The sequence below is a fragment of the Aptenodytes forsteri genome, unplaced genomic scaffold, assembly GCF_000699145.1.
Source record: "Aptenodytes forsteri isolate BGI_AS27 unplaced genomic scaffold, ASM69914v1 Scaffold52, whole genome shotgun sequence".
NCBI lineage: Eukaryota > Metazoa > Chordata > Aves > Sphenisciformes > Spheniscidae > Aptenodytes > Aptenodytes forsteri.
In genome coordinates this window covers 688378-707186 of record NW_008795434.1, presented here as the reverse complement: position 1 = coordinate 707186, position 18809 = coordinate 688378, and the positions used below count along the sequence as shown (strand labels likewise).

General features: G+C 52.8%; 1 protein-coding gene across 1 annotated transcript in view; it reads left to right on the top strand.

The window, feature by feature from the left end:
• The window catches only part of CCDC12 (coiled-coil domain containing 12), a 44704-nt gene extending 38715 nt beyond the window's left edge, over positions 1–5989 (top strand). Inside the window, exons 3-7 of the mRNA XM_009281024.2 lie at positions 2428–2507; positions 4123–4184; positions 4285–4319; positions 4734–4810; positions 5113–5989. Of these exons, the coding sequence (XP_009279299.1) occupies positions 2428–2507; positions 4123–4184; positions 4285–4319; positions 4734–4810; positions 5113–5192 (334 nt within the window). The 3' untranslated portion in view covers positions 5193–5989. The remainder of the gene's footprint in view (positions 1–2427; positions 2508–4122; positions 4185–4284; positions 4320–4733; positions 4811–5112) is intronic.
• The last annotated feature ends 12820 nt before the right edge of the window (positions 5990–18809 follow it).

Genomic DNA, 18809 nt, shown 5'->3' with positions numbered 1-18809 from the left:
TTCTGCTGCAAACAGAAGACCTCTTGGCTCTCTGCTGGTTTGGCTGTGGCCGAGCAGCCGCAGCGCCCATTGCATGTTCAAAAATGATGATTTTAAAATATTGCTTGTCAAGGTGTAACGGTAACATCTTGCTAGACCGAAAGAAACAGCTTGCTTAGCTTGTAGCTCTCTTGTTTTAGGTGATCTGACCCTAGGGAGTCTGTGTTTGGTTCCCTTTCAGCTGCAAGTAAATCCTTCTAAATGCGAGCTGAGGAGACCAGAAAGTCTGGGAGATATTGAAAGCTTGCATTCTGCAGGGCCTGCCGCTTTGTCAGATAAATCCTCTCCAGCGAGCGTGAGCCAGCCTGTGGCCAGATGTTAGACATCGCAGCCTGATGTCCTATTACCTCCTGAACGAACTAGCTGCTCCTCTTCCTCCCCTGGCCTCCCAGGTTAGCCACAAAATCCTGCTAGGCGGAGATTGTCCGTAAAATCACAGAATAATGGTGATTTCTGTGTGCCTGGAGATGGCATCTCCTGCTGAAAAAAAAATAATCACTTGATCCTCCAAGATCAGCCTTCCTGAAAAGAGCTGCCTTTCTGGCTGGGGATTGATGGTGATCAGTACATGTTAATTTAATAAATCCCTCCTCCCAGGGCATGTGTGCGTAAAAAATACAGGTAAAACTGTGCACAGCAGCTTATCTTCATGGGGTGAGGGTGCTCTTGGCCTGGGGGAGGTATTGCAGCTACATGCTAATCTCTCCCGTGTTTCTTTTAAGAATCCTTTCTCCCAGCGCTGGGGAAAGTTGTTCCTGTTTCACGGTGTTGCACTGGTGTAAGGGCTCGGGGGACCTGGACTTGGTTACACGAGAAATGTCTGCAGGTCTCCTAATCTGCCTGGGCCCTGGTTTCCAGTCTGCTGGTCACATTTATCTCAGTTAGGTCTTGCTGAGCTCCAACCATGTGCTCCCACCACCTCCGTGGCACCAGCCATGGTGTGGGTCGGACTCTTTGCAAGCAGATTCTGCTGACGGAGAGGGGACGGGATGGCGTGGGAAGGGTAGGACCTTCCTGCTGTGCTCCAGGGACCTCCAAGGTTGGGTTTTGTTTGTGCTTCCCAGGTGAGCATGGCCGTCTGACCACTGACCTTCCTCTTCTCGCCTCTTTTGGACTGCAGCTTCTTCACCCTTTATTTTGCCTCTCTTTGCTTTGACTGTAAGCCCTTGGGTTGGGTTGTATCTCACTTGCTTCTCTGTCAGTAAAGTCTAGGAGGGAAGTGGCCCCAGGTATCAGCTGTCTGCTGGGAGGAAAAATGATAATATTCAACCATTGATTTTCCTGCCTGATAAAAGTGCCTTCTCCTGTGTTTGCATTGGGGCTCTCCGTGTCTTCCTCTGCAGCGGCACAGCCACCCTCATCGCTGCCGAAGGCTTTGCTGACAGCTGGGGCAGGAGCATTGCTGGACAGCAAGTGCCTCAGTTTCTATTTAACTGATTAAACCCATCGACAGCCTTAAATGAGTTTAATCTACTTAATTTGCCCTGTGGGCTAGTGTACTGTTATATAGATCCAGCAGCCCGCAGAGCACGTTGTAGGCATGCGCAAGCAGCTGGAGGTGGGATGGGGTCCTGCGAGCTTGATTTTCAGGGCTCTGGTTTTGGAAATGCCTCTGCTTGATGCTTGCAGGGTTTGACCTCGGTGAGGAATCAGCCTGGGGGTGCACGTGCCTGAGGTGGTCTAATGGTTGTCCATTTGAGGCCCGAATTATTCGGGAGAGGTGTAAAAAGAACAGCCTTGAAAAGGGGGAGAATTAGCATCCGAATATGGGGGAGGTGTGTGCACTGGGGAGAGGGCTGACGGCTGTCTCTTGAGCTCTCTTGGAGGGAGGTGAAAGGATGGGTGAACTTCTGGGTGTCGTTTGGATATCGCCGTCCCTGTCGCCGCCGGCTCCACCACCCATTTGCTCAGGAACCTGAATTTGCTCCCCTTATTTGCACCACGTGGCTGACCTGCACCCCTGTTTGTAGCACTTCCAGAAGTATCTCTGGTGCTGGGTAACCACCTTGTACCCTACTCTTTTTTCCCTGTCCTTCCTGCATACCTTCCTGGGATCTTTTTTTTTCCCTGATTGTGGATCTTTTGTGGTGTTTCCATCCTGAGTCCGTCACTGGGTTGAGACCTAAAAGGGAGCTGGGCTGAAGTTCAGGGCTTGGCAAGGCAGCTTGGGTCCATCACTAGCTGCCTCTGCTTGGTTTGCCAAGACATGGCCTTTATCGTGCCAGGCTCCTGGTTGACCCTGGCTTTTCTGACTTGCGTGGGTTGCTGCCGGCCCCTGCCTGCTGCCTGCAGCCGGTGATGCAGATGTGCCCCTCGCTAGCGAGAGCCCACAGCCCGGGGTGGCGTGGATGTGTCTCACTGCTCTGTGCTCTTCCCCTTCCTCCCTAGGGAGCTCAAACTGCGAAACTACGAGCCCGAAGATGAGGAGCTGAAGAAGAGGAAGGTGCCCCAGGCCAAGCCGGCCTCAGGTGGGTGCAAGCAGGAGCGTGGGAGGCAAAACGAGGGAGCACAAAAGCAGAAGCGTTGCCAACGGTGGTGCTGGTGCCTGCGGTGAGGGAATGAGGCAGCGCTTGTGGTTGTGAGGACAAAGAAAACAGGGCGGGACTCTGCATCCAGCCAGCATGCTGCAAAATGGATGGGTTATACCTTTTCTTTCCAAAAATCGGGTGGCTTGGAAACCTCTGTGTTCCTGCTCGCTCCAGCCCAAGGTGGAAAAGCCACTGGGACGTATTCTGATAGCAGCTTGCTGGTGTGAGGGTGGTCGGTCCTAGGAGATGAGTGTCTGCAGCCCTGGAGGGTGCTGGCGTGTCTGAGCAGCCGTGGTGGGAGCTGGGCGAGCGTGATGCTTGCGCGCCCCGTTCCTTCATCATCCCCTCTCGCCCGTGGGGACTGCACACCCTGCATTGCACAAGTGGGGTGTGTGTGAGCATGCCGAGTCCAGCCCCAAACCAAAGGGTTGATATTCGGAGGAGCCGAGTTCTCGCTGGAGGATTCTCAAGGAGATTCGGGCTGGTTTTTGTTTGAATTACCTTTAAAGAAATGTTAGTCATGAGTCCAGGGCGTTAGTCTGCTATTTCTTAGCACTGAACCTCTGCGCAGCTCTTGAGAGTGAGGCGAAGGCTAGAAGTTCCCTTGATCTTGAAATATTGAGTCCTCCTGGAATAGATGTCTTTAAAAATGCCCTAAATAAAAAGGCTGCCTTTGGGAGCACGGCAGAGATCTGGTAGGTAGGAATGCTGACGCTGCGCTTTCTTTATCCTTTTGTAAAAGTTTAAAACTTCCCCCGACTCTTCCCGGGTGTGTGGTCTGGAATTGGGAACAGCAATTTTGACCGTTTCCAGTAAAACTCGCGCTCTCTGCCAGCCCTTCTTCGGAGCTGCAGGTTCCCGTGTCTGGAGTAACCAGCCTGTCTGTCCTCGGGCACTTTGTGCAGAGGCTGGGGACGGAGGAGGGCAGAGGAGCTGGGACTCGGAGCGGATTAATATTAAATGTGCCTTGGGCATATCCGTTTGCTGGAGCAGGATTCATCCCTCGGGGATGTGCTCCCTGGTGCCCGCACCCCCTCCGTGCACAGACGCCCGAGTTGAAGGACGGAGGACTGTTTTCCACGCGTGCTTTGCCGTTATCCCCAGGATCTGCAGACCTTTACGTAAGGTCTGGGCTGGAGCTTGATTCCTCCAAGATGTCTCAGGTGGTGGGCCTTGTAAATGAGTCACGGTGAGTCAAATTCCAGTTTAAACACCTGCGGAGCAGCTGATCCCTGCAGGTCTTACGAAAAGGGGGCTTGAACCCCGCAGACTTCTTGCTGCCGTTGCTGTTTGTGGTGTTAAACGGTTGTTGGGTTTGCATCACTTTCAGGTGATTTTTAGGAGTCTCCGAAAGGGTTTGGGTGGTGGGGGAACGTGTGTACCCACCTGTACTCACGGTATTTACCGCGCTTTTAAGGCAAAGACGTTCAAATGGGCTTTTATAAAAGCCCATTGTGAACCAAGCCCAGAGCTGTGGTGGGTTTCCCTATGCCTTGTCCCCTTGGTGTCCCGCCGCTGCGCCCTGCGCTGATGCTGGTCCTGTTCCCCCATCTAGTGGAAGACAAGGTGAAGGACCAGTTGGAGGCTGCCAAGCCGGAGCCCATCATCGACGAGGTGGTATGTATATTCAGATCTGCTCTGTGCCGCCTGCATCTGTCTGCGTCCAGGCTTGAACCTGACCTGCAGCTCTCACTGGGTGTCTCCTCTTCCTCCCTAGGATCTGGCAAACCTGGCCCCCAGGAAGCCAGACTGGTGAGTGCCTGCAGAGCCCTGCTCCTGGGAAAGGGGTGTTGGCATCAGCGGTGGGTTACCATCACCTCGAGGTCGTCCAGGTTGGGTTAGAAGTGCCAGAAATGGGAAACCCTGCCCTGCAGTTGGGGGAGACACAAGGCACGGGGCTGTCCTCCCTCTTCCCGCTTACACCGAGTGACTCCACTGATCCCTTTGGGGTGCTTGTCACCACGGTGGCCTCGCTCACAAGGGATGCTCTGGACATCGGGTTGGTTTGACCATGAGCTGCCTTGGTGGCAGACGTACCCTCTGCTCCGTGGTGTTCGTAGGAGAGAGAAGGAGTTTCTCTTCCACTGGGAAAGGTGTAACGTGGCCCCTGCATTGACATCTGCCTGGGGTGAGGATTTGTTCTGACATTGTCACTCTCCTCCCCAGGGATTTGAAGCGAGATGTAGCCAAGAAACTGGAGAAGCTGGAGAAGAGGACGCAGAGAGCCATCGCTGAATTGATACGTGCGTTGTGGTGCTGCAGGGGTGGCATATGGGGTCGCCAGTTGTTCCAGAGGGATTACACACCCAGTCCTTGCTGGAAGCTCGGTGCCTTGCTGTTGGGCCAGGGAGGGACCGGCGGAGCTTGATCCCCTTCCCAAAAGGGTCTGTGAAGCTGTGGGTCCCAAGTAGCTTCCCCGAGGCTGCACGCACACTTGGCTTGCGTGGCAGGGAAGGATGGTTTGTGGGTTCGGGGGCCGCAGTTCAGGTCCTCTGCTGTGTGGGTTCCCCAGTATCTCTAAGCCGCTGCCGTTTCTCACTTGCAGGAGAGCGGTTGAAAGGGCAGGAGGAGGAGCTGGCGTCTGCTGTCGGGTCAGCAAAGCAGGAGGGAAGTGACTCCGACTGAGGAGGTCCAGCCGGCAGCCTCGGGCATGGGCTCTGTGGATCTGCCTCTGCCAGCACCGCTGATCCCATTGCTCTCGGGCAGAGGCACCTCGTTGGGACACGCTGCTCACCAACGCTTTGCTAGAAGCCCTTGAATCCTACCATGCCTGAAGAAGAGGGGCAGATCCGAGGAGCCCCGCTGTCCTCTCTCGGACCATGGCTGTTCCTCCATCGAGGAACACTTCACAGATAGCTTTTTGGGACCACGGGGGGCCGATGGGATCAGGACAGACACCCACGTTAGCTTGAACCTAGGCTGCTAGGTCTTGGAGCAAGGAAGGTGTGGGCAAAAGGGCTAGTGCCAGAGAAGGTAAATTGGGGCTAACTCTCCTCTCACTTGATGGGTGAGCGGGAAGATGCCCACACAGCCAAGAGCAGCCCTTGGAGAGGCACGACCATTTCCCAGGGGACTGATGCTCCTGTTCCTGCACAGAGATGCCTTTTTCAAGGTGCTCCTTTCTGCAGAAGAGCTGGTGTAACTGCCACGTGGGGAACAACGAGGTCTCTCGCTCTGGAGAGCTGGCTGTGAGTATTTGGGAACATCCATGGTCAGACCCAGCACGTGCAGAATAACTCCGCTGGAAGTGGCTGTGTGGCTCAGGACCTGTTGGCTGCTCTGCATCCAGCTGAGGTTAACGTGGGGTTTGTTCTGTTCCCTGAAGCTTCCCAACCCTCTGGGCTGTGCAGCGTGTCCCACTCCTTTATATGTTTTGTAATTGACAGAGTTTGTTGTTAACAAATCTTTTCATAATAAAACGGTCCCGTAGCGGAAGGAGTCGTCACTTGTTCTGCAGAGAGGGCTGGGTGGTGGCAGCTCAGTTCATCTCCCTTATGTCTGTGGGGACTTCAGGCCACTGTTCGCTGGTCCCTGTCCCCTTTGTTTCCCTGGGACGGGGAGCAGCGGGCTTCAGTTCATGTACGTTTGAGGTGGCCGAGCTGTAGCTACAGCAGGTCAAGCACAAATCCCGGACCCAGCAGCCCGGGGTGATGCGAACCCCATGCTGCTGGAGGAAGTGTGTGGGTGGGATGCTGCAGAGCTGACCCTGCATCTTCCCTGGGGACGTTTGCTCTGGCTCTCGGAGATCTCGCAGGATGGGTGTCTTGGCCGGGCCTGATTGCACGGGCTGCTGAATCCTCTGTTCTTGACTCAAAAGTGTTTTTGTCCCGAGGTAAAACATCTGGTGCGTATGGCTCTGACAGCGGTATTTACAGAAGAGTTCACCTGCGATAAAAATAGCTGTTCCTGTTAATGCACGCATCCTGCTGCTTTTAAAAGCCTGTTGAAAAGAGCTGCTGGGGGGGAGAGGTCCTTCACGCGGCAGCAGCCTGCCTTGGAGGGGAACGGCGTTTCTGCCCTCCTGCCTGCTGGAGCCTTGGTGAGTGGGTCTGCCAGTTCAGGTTGTCACCAGCTAGACCAGGTCCCCACGCAGGACAAGATCAGTCCCAGCCGTGCTAAATACAGACTGATCGACGCTTGTCCCTCTGCCAGGATCTGCTGTGACTGCCCACCGCTCTGTGCTTCTTGCACGTGGTGAGGACACTCGAGGGACTTTCCACCTGCCAGAGCCCCGTTCCTGCTTCTGGATGATGGGCTTAGGAGCAAAGATCTGGTGAAACGCCTTCTCGTTCCTCCAGCTTCCGTCCACAAATGGCTGCTTAAAGCCCTCCATCCCCAGCTGCCTCCCCTCTCCCTTGGCTGCCTCTTCCTGGCGTTTGCAGCCATCCCTGCTCCGTCCTTCCCTCGGGCTGGTGCTTGTCACCCCTTGGAGGGGCCCTTTCCCAGATACGTGGAGCCAACAAGGAGACGGGCATCCCGTGGAGCGAGGGGAGACCCGTACCCACCTGGGCCAGCGGTTATCCAGCACCAGGCTCCAACGTTGGTGTGTGGTTGTGGACTCCCTCGGGGCTCTCTAGTGGAAAAGCACCTGGGATGAAAGACCATCCACCTTCCTGGGGGTCATTTTTTGGGTATTTTTGTTGGTTTTGCCCTATTCTTCCCCAGGCAGGAGGCAGCCCTAGTGCCCCTCACTCTTGTCCTGGGTCAGACTGTTTCTGGGCAAGAAAACCAAGATCTGTCACCAGTGTGAAGGTGCCACCCAGGCACCCCATGCCGCAGGGGCAGGTGGGTGCTGCTTGTCATGGGTGCTCTTGGCCATCACATAACACTGCCCTGTGGCTCCGTCGTGGAACAGGGGGGTAGATCTGCTGTACGGGGACATCCTCGGCACTGGGCAGAGCACGTGGTGATGCTTTGAGGATGCTTAAAAATGAAAAGGACCCCCTGACTCGTGACAGTGACAGCTTCTCCGCCACCAAAGCGGAGCTGCCAACGATTTGAGATGAGTGTTCGGTGATAGCTCCACCACACGGGTGTATTTGTGGTTAGTTATTCATGACCTGGGCTGTCACACACCTTAATGTGCATTTCTTCGTTGGGAAGGGAATTGGGGGAGCATGAACACGCGTCCCCCGTAGAGCCACGGCCTCTTCTCTGTGAAATGCCCTGTAGATGTCAGCAAATCTCCGTGCACGAAACCGCGCTGCGTCCGGCTAGTCCCAGCAGCTGGACCCTGTGCAAAGCTGAGCTTTGCATCCCCGGCAGCCGCTCTGGCTGGGATGCTGCCACGCTCCTCCATCCGCCCGGCTGCGTGGTACCCGCGCTGCCCTTCCCTCCCCGGCTGGAGCTGGACTGACGGCGTCTGCTTTGCAACACACGTCAGATGTAAATATGAACACCCCATGCAACGGTGTGAAGCAGAAGAGAGCTTTCCCTCGTTGACTTTAAACTGCCTCAAGTTGCAAGCACAGCCCTTCCCAGAGCAAACCTGTGCTCCGTCTGCGGCTGTGACTGCACCGCCCGGAGCAGAGCCATCCTTGCAGGACACGAGGGGCTGGGCTTGTACCTGGAGCGGGGTGGTGGGGAGGAAGGACAGGGTCAGGCCCATTTCCCTCTCCGACGGGGCCTCGCAGTGAAGCGTCGCTTCTCCTGGCACAGGATTGGGGCCCCATCGTGAGATGTGGGTCCCGGCGTGGGCCTGGGGTCCCTGCGTGGGGCCGGGGTCCTGGCATAGGACCAGGGGCCCAGCATGGGACAGCCCTGGGGACTAACATGCAGGTGCTGGGGGACTAATCCCCCTTCCCCTGGGGCATTCCCTTCTCCAGCCCAGGGGAAAGAGGGACCTGTGGAGAAGGGCTGGGAGAACAGGGACATTTGGGATGTAACACCGAACTCGGCATCCCATGGATTTAATTTATTCCCTGGCTGTGTGGCCAGAGGGTGAGGGATTTTCTCCCTTTTGAGGGTTGTGCCCCAAGCCTGCGTTTATCCTCTAGACCCTTTAAAATCCCAAACGCTTCTTCTCGTGGCCCAGAAGCGGTTTTAACTTAACCATGGGTTTGTTTTTGTTTTGCATTGCAGGTGTCCCAGGGATCCACCTGAAGCCCCCTCGGGCAGCTCCGTGCTCTGTGCTCATCCCGTGCCCGTATCCTCAGGATGCTGCCGTGGCAGAAACGCTCGGAGGAACAGCCCTGGTTTGCTTTGCCCTGGTTTCCCTAGACAAGGGGAGCTCCTCTGAGAGCCGGGCTGGAGGAGGAGGATGAGACACAGGAGGGCCCCGAGGATGAGGAGGTAATTTGGCTCAAGGTTGTTTGCAAAGCGGGCAGTGAGACAAGAATGAACAATTCCTCAAGCAAAGCAGATCAGAAAGGCCAGGGGAGAACAGTAAATAAATAACCCAGTGAGATAATCCCTTCAGCTCCAGGGAAATCAAAGGCTTAACATGTACCCTGTGCCTCCTGGGGGACTCCTCTGGATCACTGAGCTGCTGCTCCATCCACACCACTGGATACCAGAGGAGGCACCTCATCGTTGAGCTCCTCTGGCCAGGGATGCTTTTCATGCCCTGCTTTTTGAAATAAGGAAAGCAGCGGCCCATGCGAGTCTGCAGGTGTGAGCTGGTCCTTCTGGAAAGCTCAGGGTCTTTTGGGGTGGACGTGGGGAATTTGCTCCGTTGCATCTTCTCCTCCTGCCTCCCCAGCAGCAGTGAGAGCAGGTCCCAGCTCTTTGCAGACCAGTCCAACTGCCCAGCCCTGCCTCTCCCTTTTACAGGCTTCGGTGGTAAACAATGGCACGATGTCTGTCCTCCATCTGTCCCTCCCAAATGGCTTGGGATCTGCTGTCCTGGCAAGAGACCTCGATACAGCCGTTGTCTCCTTTGGGTTGAGAGTGCTGCAACCTGCAGCGATTCCCCCAAACCAAGACCAATTTCTGGCAGACACCCGCACCTAGCAGAGCTGATAATAATTCATAACTCGTAACTCATGCTGATGTGGTGGCTATGTGGGGACATGCAAAGAAAAATTAAGCTAGAAGTCCGCAGTGCCTTAGCTGGGTCTGATGGCATGGACCGTTGTCCCATGTGTTGTCCATAGAGGTTGGAGGCACCTCTGGAGATGCTCTAGTCCAACCCCTGCTCAAGCAGGGTCAGCTGGAGCAGGTTGCCTGGGACTGTGTCCAGCTGGGTTTTGAATAAATTCATGTTCTGATGAGGAAGCAAAGTGCTGGAGAATGGAGCTGCGGCTCCCAGGGCCAGACCCAGGAAGCTCAGCTGTTAGCTAACCCGGAGTGAGACCACCATGGCTTTGGCAGAACGAGCTGGAACTGTGTGTTTGCCACAGAATACCCTGAAAATGTCATTAGGGACCGAGGTCAGCCCAGGCTGGATCTGCACCTGGGACACGGCTTTGCCCTTCGCCGAGATCTCAGGTCTGTGGAGGGGATCAAAGAGACGTGGGTGAGGATGGAGCTGGTTGGGACTATGCCAGGGGCTGTGCAACGCTTCTTTGAAGCTGAATTCTGCCAAAAATGTCTTTTTTTTTGGGGGTGGGGAGGCATCAGAAAGACCCACCCCTAGGCTGGGGGTGTTTCGCAGACCAAAGGGTCTACATGGGGCTTGAGGAAGCTTCAACTCAAGCGACAGAGCTGGGGCAGAGCCCTGAGACTGACAGCACAGAGCTAGTTGATGAAGAAAGGTCTTGACATGGTCTCCAATGGATGACCATCTTGGCTTTCCAAGATGCTCTCACCTCTCCTTTCCATTGGCTATAGGGCTGGGCATCCGCGCCTTGCTGCCTGCCTCCTCCGAGAGGTGTGGGTTGAACATCTCATGCTCCTCTTCCCCCTACCATTAGCTGGAAAGTGTCAGCCTGAAGCTCACGATAGCAGATGGAATCTCTCTTGAAGTCAACGGGAGTCAATCAGGCACACAAACATCAATCTCAGCATCTGGCTGTGAATAGCCGGGAGGAAAACTGAATTTCTGTGCTGGGGATGCTGAAAGAGAAACAAAAATAGAGTTCCTAGCATCCCAGATCTGGAACTGAACGCATCTGTTAATGCAATGAAATTCAGCTGCCCAGGCTCTTTCTGCTAGCAGGCTATCTTGATTATGACTTAATATTTTATAGGCCACATATATCTATGTATATATTCATGAAAAACAAATGAACAAGCCCCGAATACAGATGTAGTTGGGGAGAAGCATCCTGAGCTCCATGCTGGCAGCTCTGGAGCATGGGGCTGTTCGGAGGCCCCTTCCTCGCATCCTGATGCTGAGCTGAGCCTCGGCAGCACGGAATGGTTGTGTGCTCCACCAGCACAAGGCCAAAGCAAAGCTCCCCTCGTGGGTGTCCAACTTGGTGGGGTCCTAATTCTCCCCAGGTTTTACCTCTCCTTGCAGGGAACTGGGTCTTGTTCCCTGGCGTGGATTTTTGGCCACCCCGGTTCACTATGCTGGAATATTCCTCAGTGTTTATTTTCTAGTTGGTGGTGTTTTGTGTTATATATGTATTTGTGTGAGTTTGTATGTACACACACACACACATATCTATTATATATGTTATCTTATTATTTGCAAAGATTTTATTAACTACAGCAGAAGGCACAGGTCTCAGAGCAAGACCTCGCTCTTGGGTCTGGAGAGGCTTGTGTTTGTCCTGGTTGTGCTCATCTCTTCTTGACAACATGTTGAATTTCCCCCTGGAAATCCAGCCCTTCTCTCTCCAGTTCCACTCCTTGTACCTGCTATGGTTTTGGGTTACGTCTGTCCCTATTTATCTTCTCCTGGCCCCTTCTCAGGATCTTGGTTGGCCCTTGAGGACTCAATATTTGCTGCCTGGCACCTTTGCTAGTGGCCCGATGGAGTGTTTGGAGGCAGAGGGAGCGTAGCTCAGCAAAGCCATCACTTGGTTAGCTTCTTGGTAACAGGTTTCCGTGAACACGATCCCACCACGTTGCTCTTGTCCACTGGTGAGACGCTCGGATGCAAACTCTGGCTAGAGGTTGAGCAAGATACAAGGGGAGCTGGGGAGAAGGGGATAGCCCATGGGGAGAGATCAGTGTTTTGAGGCTGCTCCACCTCCAGGCTCTTGGGCTTACATGACATAAATGCCCCAGATACCTTGGGAGCTATTTGGGCCACCATCAACTGATGTGATGTCCCGTGCCAGCATGAGCACGCAGCTTCATCTCTCATGGCTTCCCATCCTGGTGGCTTCTAGCTCCAAAATTGCTCGAAGATGTGGCAAACGCAAGGTCTTGGAGATTAAATTTTAACACAAGAGGGTGAAAGGCCTGAGCGTGCCTCTTCCTGATCAGTGGGACTGAGTTTCCAAGCTGCTCATGGACCTGTCCTCTGGTACAGCCAAGGAGAAGGACTTGCGGGTACTGGTGGATGAAAAATTGGACACAAGCCAGCAATGTGCGCTCGCAGCCCAGAAGGCCAATCGTCTCCTGGGCTGCATCCAAAGCAGCGTGGCCAGCAGGTCGAGGGAGGGGATTCTGCCCCTCTACTCTGCTCTGGGGAGAGGGATGGAACAGCTCTGCTATGGAGAAAGGCTGAGAGAGTTGGGGTTGTTCAGCCTGGAGAAGAGAAGGCTCCGGGGAGACCTTGTTGCAGCTTTTCAATACACAAACGAGGCTTGTAAGAAAGATGGAAAGAGACTTTTCAGCAGGGCCTGTTGCGACAGGACAAGGGCCAATGGTTTTAAACTGAAAGAGTATAGATTTAGATTGGATATAAGGAAGAAATTTTTTACGATGAGGGTGGTCAGACAGTGGAACAGGTTGCCCAGAGAAGCTGTGGATGCCCCATCACTGGACGTGTTCAAGGTCAGGCAGGACGGGGCTTTGGGCAACCTGATGTAGTGGAAGGTGTCCCTGCCCACGGCAGGGGGGGTGGACTAGATGGTCTTTAGAGGTCCCCTCCAACCGAAACCATTCTGTGATTCTATTCTATGATTCTATGAACAGAAGCGTTGCCCATGGCAAGCAGACCGGTGGCCTGGGTCTGGAGATTGGCACATACTCTGAGAACAAACACCTTTCATGTTCTTTAGTAGCACATGCCAAACGGCGCAAAACCCTTTAATATTGACATAATATTTTCGTAGGGTGGCCACGCTGTGGCTTGAGCAGCCCTTGCAATGTGCCCTGCTGTGGAAACTGCCCTTTTCTGCAGAGGGTGACCTTTCTGGAGGACCTTGCTCTGGCCATGGGACAGCGTTTGGCATCCCGTGCGCCCACAGTGCAGAACTGTGGGTTCGGTGTGACTATTTACCCAGAAAGTGCTTGCGGCTTGCGGGCCATTTCGGATGTCACATTTCTGCCCTATTCTTTCAGCAAGAGCCTGTTTTCAAATAAGCTGTGAATATTTTATGGGCAAATTTTCAAGCGAGGCTGGGATCCTTCAAAAGCAGTCTTTCATGGCTAAATAATACAAGAGGGTAGGAAACAGATGATTTTTTTTTTTCTGTTTTGTGGGAAATTTCATGATTTTGGATTCTTTTCTCCAAACCAAACCGAAATCAAAGCTCTCCGCAAGATGGAATAAAACTAAAAAATCATGTTGGGCCAATCAAAACGCCATTTTGAAGCCGAGATGTACACTCTGTGATTTGCTAATGCTGTAAGTCATCTCTATTAAAACGCTTCTTTCAGTTTTTGCTTTTTTCCAGAAGCTCTTCGGGGTCTTCTGAGATACCCTTTTCCCAGTGCTGGGAGTAAACTGGTCTGTGGTGGAGTCACCACCATTGGCTTCTGCTGGACGGACTCTGGGTGGTATTGTCGATGCACCCACGAGAATTAGCCCAGACACCCCTGCCTTGTGCTCTCAGCCCCCTTCAATCTTCACGCCCTCGTGTTGGAGGGCAAATCCAAGACCGCGAATCCTCTGCAGAGGGTTCAAGCAAACCTGGCTTTGCTTGGGTTAGACAAAACCCTGAGGAACTGGAACGAATCCCAGTGTCCCGGTCCCACCGGGACTGGGCGTCTTGGTGCATGTGTTTGAACATGAGAGGGTGGGATGGATGTGGGTTCAGGAAAGCGGAGCGTCGTTAAAAGGCAGTTGACGTAATGCGTCCTTCTCCCACCTGCCGTGAGAAGATGAAGGCTATTTCTTACAGCAGTCTGTGTCCACCACAGTTTTCATGAATATATTAAGTGCCTGATTTGCCGTTTCTTTTGAAAACCCTCAGTGACCGCCACCCCGCACGCCCTTAGCAGCGCTCTAACAAGGAGGCCAATGCCAACATCGAAGAGGAGAGAGGATTACGGGTTAGAAACTTGAGATAATGACATTTTTTTAAGGTGCAATCCAAACAACGCTCTCCGCACAGCCAATATGCAACGACAGGAGAGTGAAGTGTGAATTATGTTTGTGCAGTGTCTGGCCTGAGCCAAGGTGGCAAACTCGTTTTAGAGGAGGATGTTCATGGGACATCAGCCAGATGCTTGCCCCGGATGACCACCAGCTTCTGCTGTGAGTTGAGGGAGACCTTTTTTCAGGTTGTGCATGTGGGGACTTGCAAATTTGGGGTCCAATGCTGCTTCCGATAGGCATGTGGCTGCATGTCCTCCAGCCCTGATGGGTGACCACGCCAGAGGGACCAGCTGGCCGAGGCCCCAGGGTGATGTCCAGTGTTGTCTCACTTGTGTCCAGGGAGGGTGACGGGGTCCTGGGTGCTAAGCGACTTGTGAAATGCCTAGTCCATGGTCATGGGGAGATTGCCTGACACCCCATTACTTGTTTTATGAGGGGTTGTGTTAGCCGTAGCAGAGGAGCATCAACGCTGCCCCATTGCTGGCTGGCTCATTGCCCTTGTTGCTCGCTTTCTGTTTCACTTGCAGAAGGCTTTTCATCTTTACAGGTCATGAAATAACAGAAAAGAATATATTAATGTTTTTCAAAGTCTGCTTATTTATCTTGGAAGTAATATTTCTGTTTCCTCCATCACTGAGGAGTTGTTTACCCCTCTAATTAAGGGTACCCCCGTCTATCAAGTGTTACTCTCCCAAATGGGGCATTTTTGCTTAAATAATTAAGCAGTTCTTGACTTATTTTCTGTGTCATGACTTGCTAGGTACCATGTATTTTTTTTTTCCCTCACCAGGTTACAGTCTCTACCTGAAAATCATTACAGAAATAGCTGCAGATCCTTCCTATGGTTGGGGAAACTCCATTCCTACTCCTCTACATCCTAAGAAACAGAAAGGAAAAAGAAAAGTGGCTCTCTATGGTAGACTCTGCTGTCCCGTTCTCCATGTCTCGTATGCAGAGGTATGTCCAGGTCCCAGTCTTGGGCTAATTTGGAGATAAAATGGGTCTGGGGTTATGAGTCGGGGAAGTTCTACCATATGGATGAAGTCTGGTTGGCCACCAGTGTCCCTTCCCCTGCTTCTCCGTTTGTGGCATGCGCTTGTGTTATTTATTAAAGGGTTTCTCTGTGCCTCTGTCTGCCTGTGTGAGTTTTTCCCATTTCGTTTTCGCAAACCCCCTTTCCTCTGTGGTTTCATCTGGGGACTTGTCCATCTTTGAAAGCCATGTTTGAACTCGAGTTGTGTTCCTGGTGCCCAGGGGCTGGGAGAAATTAGGCATTTCAAAGGCAGTCCAGGGTGACTGAGACATGAAGGAAGGGAGAAGGATCCCACGGCTCCTGCTCGACTGATGATAATCCTGCATGTTTGTACCTTGTGTTATGAAGGACGCTGGAGGACGTTCTTCCCATGTATTGGGGGCTTCCTCACTTTGCAGACTACCTTGGCCAAGGGCTGTGTTTGAGAAGCAAAGGAGTTTTGCCAGGGTTGGCATTAGCCGCCTTGACCAGCCCAGGCTTGTATGCTGGGTGCGAGGAAAAGGATGCTCTAAGCCTCAGGAGAGCAAGGATGAACCGTCAAGAGAGCTGCTGTCCAAAGGCAAGGCACTGTCTTCCCTACGTCATGAAGGATCCGGACTCCAACCCATGGCCTTTTGGGGGGCAATTGCACCCTGCCCACCTTGAGGATGGCGCCCCATGAGTGAGGTCTCCTCTGGGGAAGGGAAAGCTGCTGCAGGATTTTCCCCGAGTGGAGCAGGAGGGCAGAAGAGACCCATTGAGCCCCTCTCCAGCGGTTCCTGGTGGGAGGAGGATGCTCCCGGCTGGCGGTGGGGAGCACAGCCGCCTGCTCGGCGGGGGACTGCTCTTTGATTTCCCGGGGTATTTACTGCATTCACTCTGCCTCCTCCCTGTGATTTATTTGGGGACATCTTGTTTTGGTTAAGGTCCTCGAGCTCCGGGCTGTGCGGAGCTGATTGCAGAGCCCTCCGAGGGCATCGCAGCTTGCTGGGCCTGAAAACTGCCCAGTTTTGGCGAGGCACCTGAGTTATCTGTAATTTTATCTCACACTTTGGCTGCCTGGAGGACCTGAGAAATAACGTTTCGTTGGACGATGGGCCACATCAGCTTACCTCCCCGCACACCTTAGCAGCCATCACTAGTGAGCCGCACCAGCCCCCTGTGCATAATTAAGTGCATCTTGATTTACTGCCCGTGCAATTGTTACAAGCTTTGGAAGTGAATTTAGCTAAATCAAATTAAGCCACTTTAGTTCTGAATAAGAATGTCCTCACAGGGTTTTAATGCAGTTTAACTAATCCATTGCGGACCTTAACTCAGATTAATTTCCCCCAATGTCTCTGGGTAGATGAGCCCTCAGAATCAGAGAGGTCCGAATTTGTTTTAGGTTAATTTATTTTAGATGTGAATTTTGTAAATCAAATTACAGCCCTTTGGACTTACGGGCAGGAGTAGGGGATTAACGTGGTTTAGACTGGATCACCTCGATGCACACCTTGAGCTGATTTGCCCCAATCTCTCATGAGTGTAGGTATCTCTGAGGTCAAATTTCTACCCAGCTCTGCTTTGTTGAGCCAAGCGCTGGAATCGAAGTGCTGTGGGTCCCTGAGCGAGGTGGGACGGGGCCCGGGAGAAGTGGGAAAAGCTCTCCTGGCTGCTGGTGTGGTCGGATGGACCTGTTGCATCTGGAAATCTGCAGGCACGGCCTTGAAAAATGGAAACCATGGGCTTTGCGGGAGGTGCCCTGTGTAAATACGAGTGCTGGGTTTGCGGGGAGGAGAGGTAGAGATGGGAATCGCGGGAGAGTGTTGGGGTGTTTTGAGGATGCAAAAAGGAGGGATCAGGAAACGGCAGCGATTACAGTATGGTCAAGGAATATGGCTGCAGTGCCTTGTAAACGTCTTGAAAGAGGCTATGCTGGAGTGGTACCACCCAGAGAGCAGCTACAGAGGTGAAGAGCAGAGGAGGAGCAAGGATGGGCTGGGCAGACTCAGCGGAAGGAAGCAGCCTAAAAAGACCTGGTCTTGAGCAAGACCAAGGCTGGACAGAAAGACCCAGAATGACAGACAGAAAGACCCAGAATGACACCTTAAGGGCTGTGCCCTTGCTGACGTGATGTCTCGTAAGACCAATAATAATAAAAATAATGCTGTATCTTTGGGTCACGGTCCTCTGAGAAGACTGAACGGCTCCTCCAGAGCCATCCTCTGGTCTCATCCACAGCCTGGCCATAAAGCCTTGGCTCTTCCCCTTCTCACCACTGGTCAGAGATGGCCCCAGTTTAGGAACCTGCACAGCCAATACTAAATCAAACAGGGATGGCCCCAAGCTGAGTCAGACGATTGCCCAGACTCCTTCACGGCTAGCATGCACCCAGTGTGGGTTTGGGCTGTGAGAAGAAACGGTCCCAAACAACGTCCTGGCAAAGTTCAGGGGTGGCACAGGCCAAGGACCAGGCCCAATTTGCCCATTTATTTTGTGGGGGAATGGGTTTAAGTGTGTGGACACCAGCTATGAGGCGCAGCCCGGCTTTGCGCCGGGGAACAAGCACCTTGGCTTGCCATGGATGATGAAATGCTCGCCCCTTTGCAGGATGAGGCTGCGAAAACGACTGGTCTTATCAACTGCCTCTAAAAAGCTACGTGAATTTTGACGCATACCACTGTCGTGTTGGGTAGTGTCGAGTGGCTCTCACTTCACGTTGGACATCTTCGGGATCGGTGTCCCCAGCCCAGCAAATCACCCTGGGCTCCCTCTACATGTTGAAGGACAGAAACACGGGCTTTTAGGGCATGAGTCCTCTGGCTTACTCAAAATATCTATTTTAGTGTGAGCTGGAGTGAAAGGAGGAACTTGATTGACTTGACCTCCACTATCAAAGGTCCCCAAAAGTAATTAGTTCGGCTGGAGATGTGTTGGGCACATCTGCATGTAGTCAAATGGGCTTCATGGTCCTGGGAGAACATGAAGCTCAGCCTCATGGCCCAGGCCATCATCTGCTAATCAACTCAAATGTGATTAGAGAGAAATGTTGGTCAAATGATTAATGAGATGGAGTGGACTGGATTCAGGAGTGTGTATTTCATCTGCTGAGATATAAAGTGGGATTTTGCCAACATCTTGCTTATATACGCATGGAAATTCAGTAAAATGCAGAAGGATTTGAAAAAATACATTTTAAACCTTCCTATTTCTGTTCATGTTTTGCTTGGCTGCTGTCCCATCCTGGTGAATAGCTGGTTAGTAGCACGGCTTGCTTTCCAGCTTTCCAAGCAGCTGGAAGTGGCACGTGAACAAAGCAGGGAGAAGGAGCAGCAGGTTCGGTGGCATCCACTGGGAACATCATTAGGACAGTCCTAACTGATGGGGAAGAGGTCTCTGCTGCAGCGAGGACCATGAACTGGGAAACTGTTCTTGTGCGTGAATGAGAAGTCCTCCTCCTTTTGGATTTGGCTTGAGCGGTACCCTTAGCATTTATTATTGGTGTTAATACGATGAGGAATAAAGGGTGCGATTCTTACTTGGGCTGAATTTCTTTTCTATATGTTTTTGTGAACCAAGGGCAGCGTGCGGAGCTGCCTATCTATTTCCTACCCATCTGCCTATAGATAAATATATAGAGCGAGTGCACTGAGGACACGGGAGAGGCGGTATTCAAGCTGCCTTTGGGCTGAAATCTCCTCTCGTGCTGCAGTCTGGGATGGGATTCAGGTAACTTGTAGAAACTTTAAGGAAAAAGACACAACAGGTGGTTGGGGGAAGGATATAAGGAAGAAATTTTTCACGCTGAGGGTGGTGAAGCACTGGCAGAGGTTGCCCAGAGAGGTGGTGGATGCCCCATTCCTGGAAACATTCCAGGTCAGGTTGGATGGGGCTCTGAGCAACCCGATCTAGTTGAAGATGTCCCTGC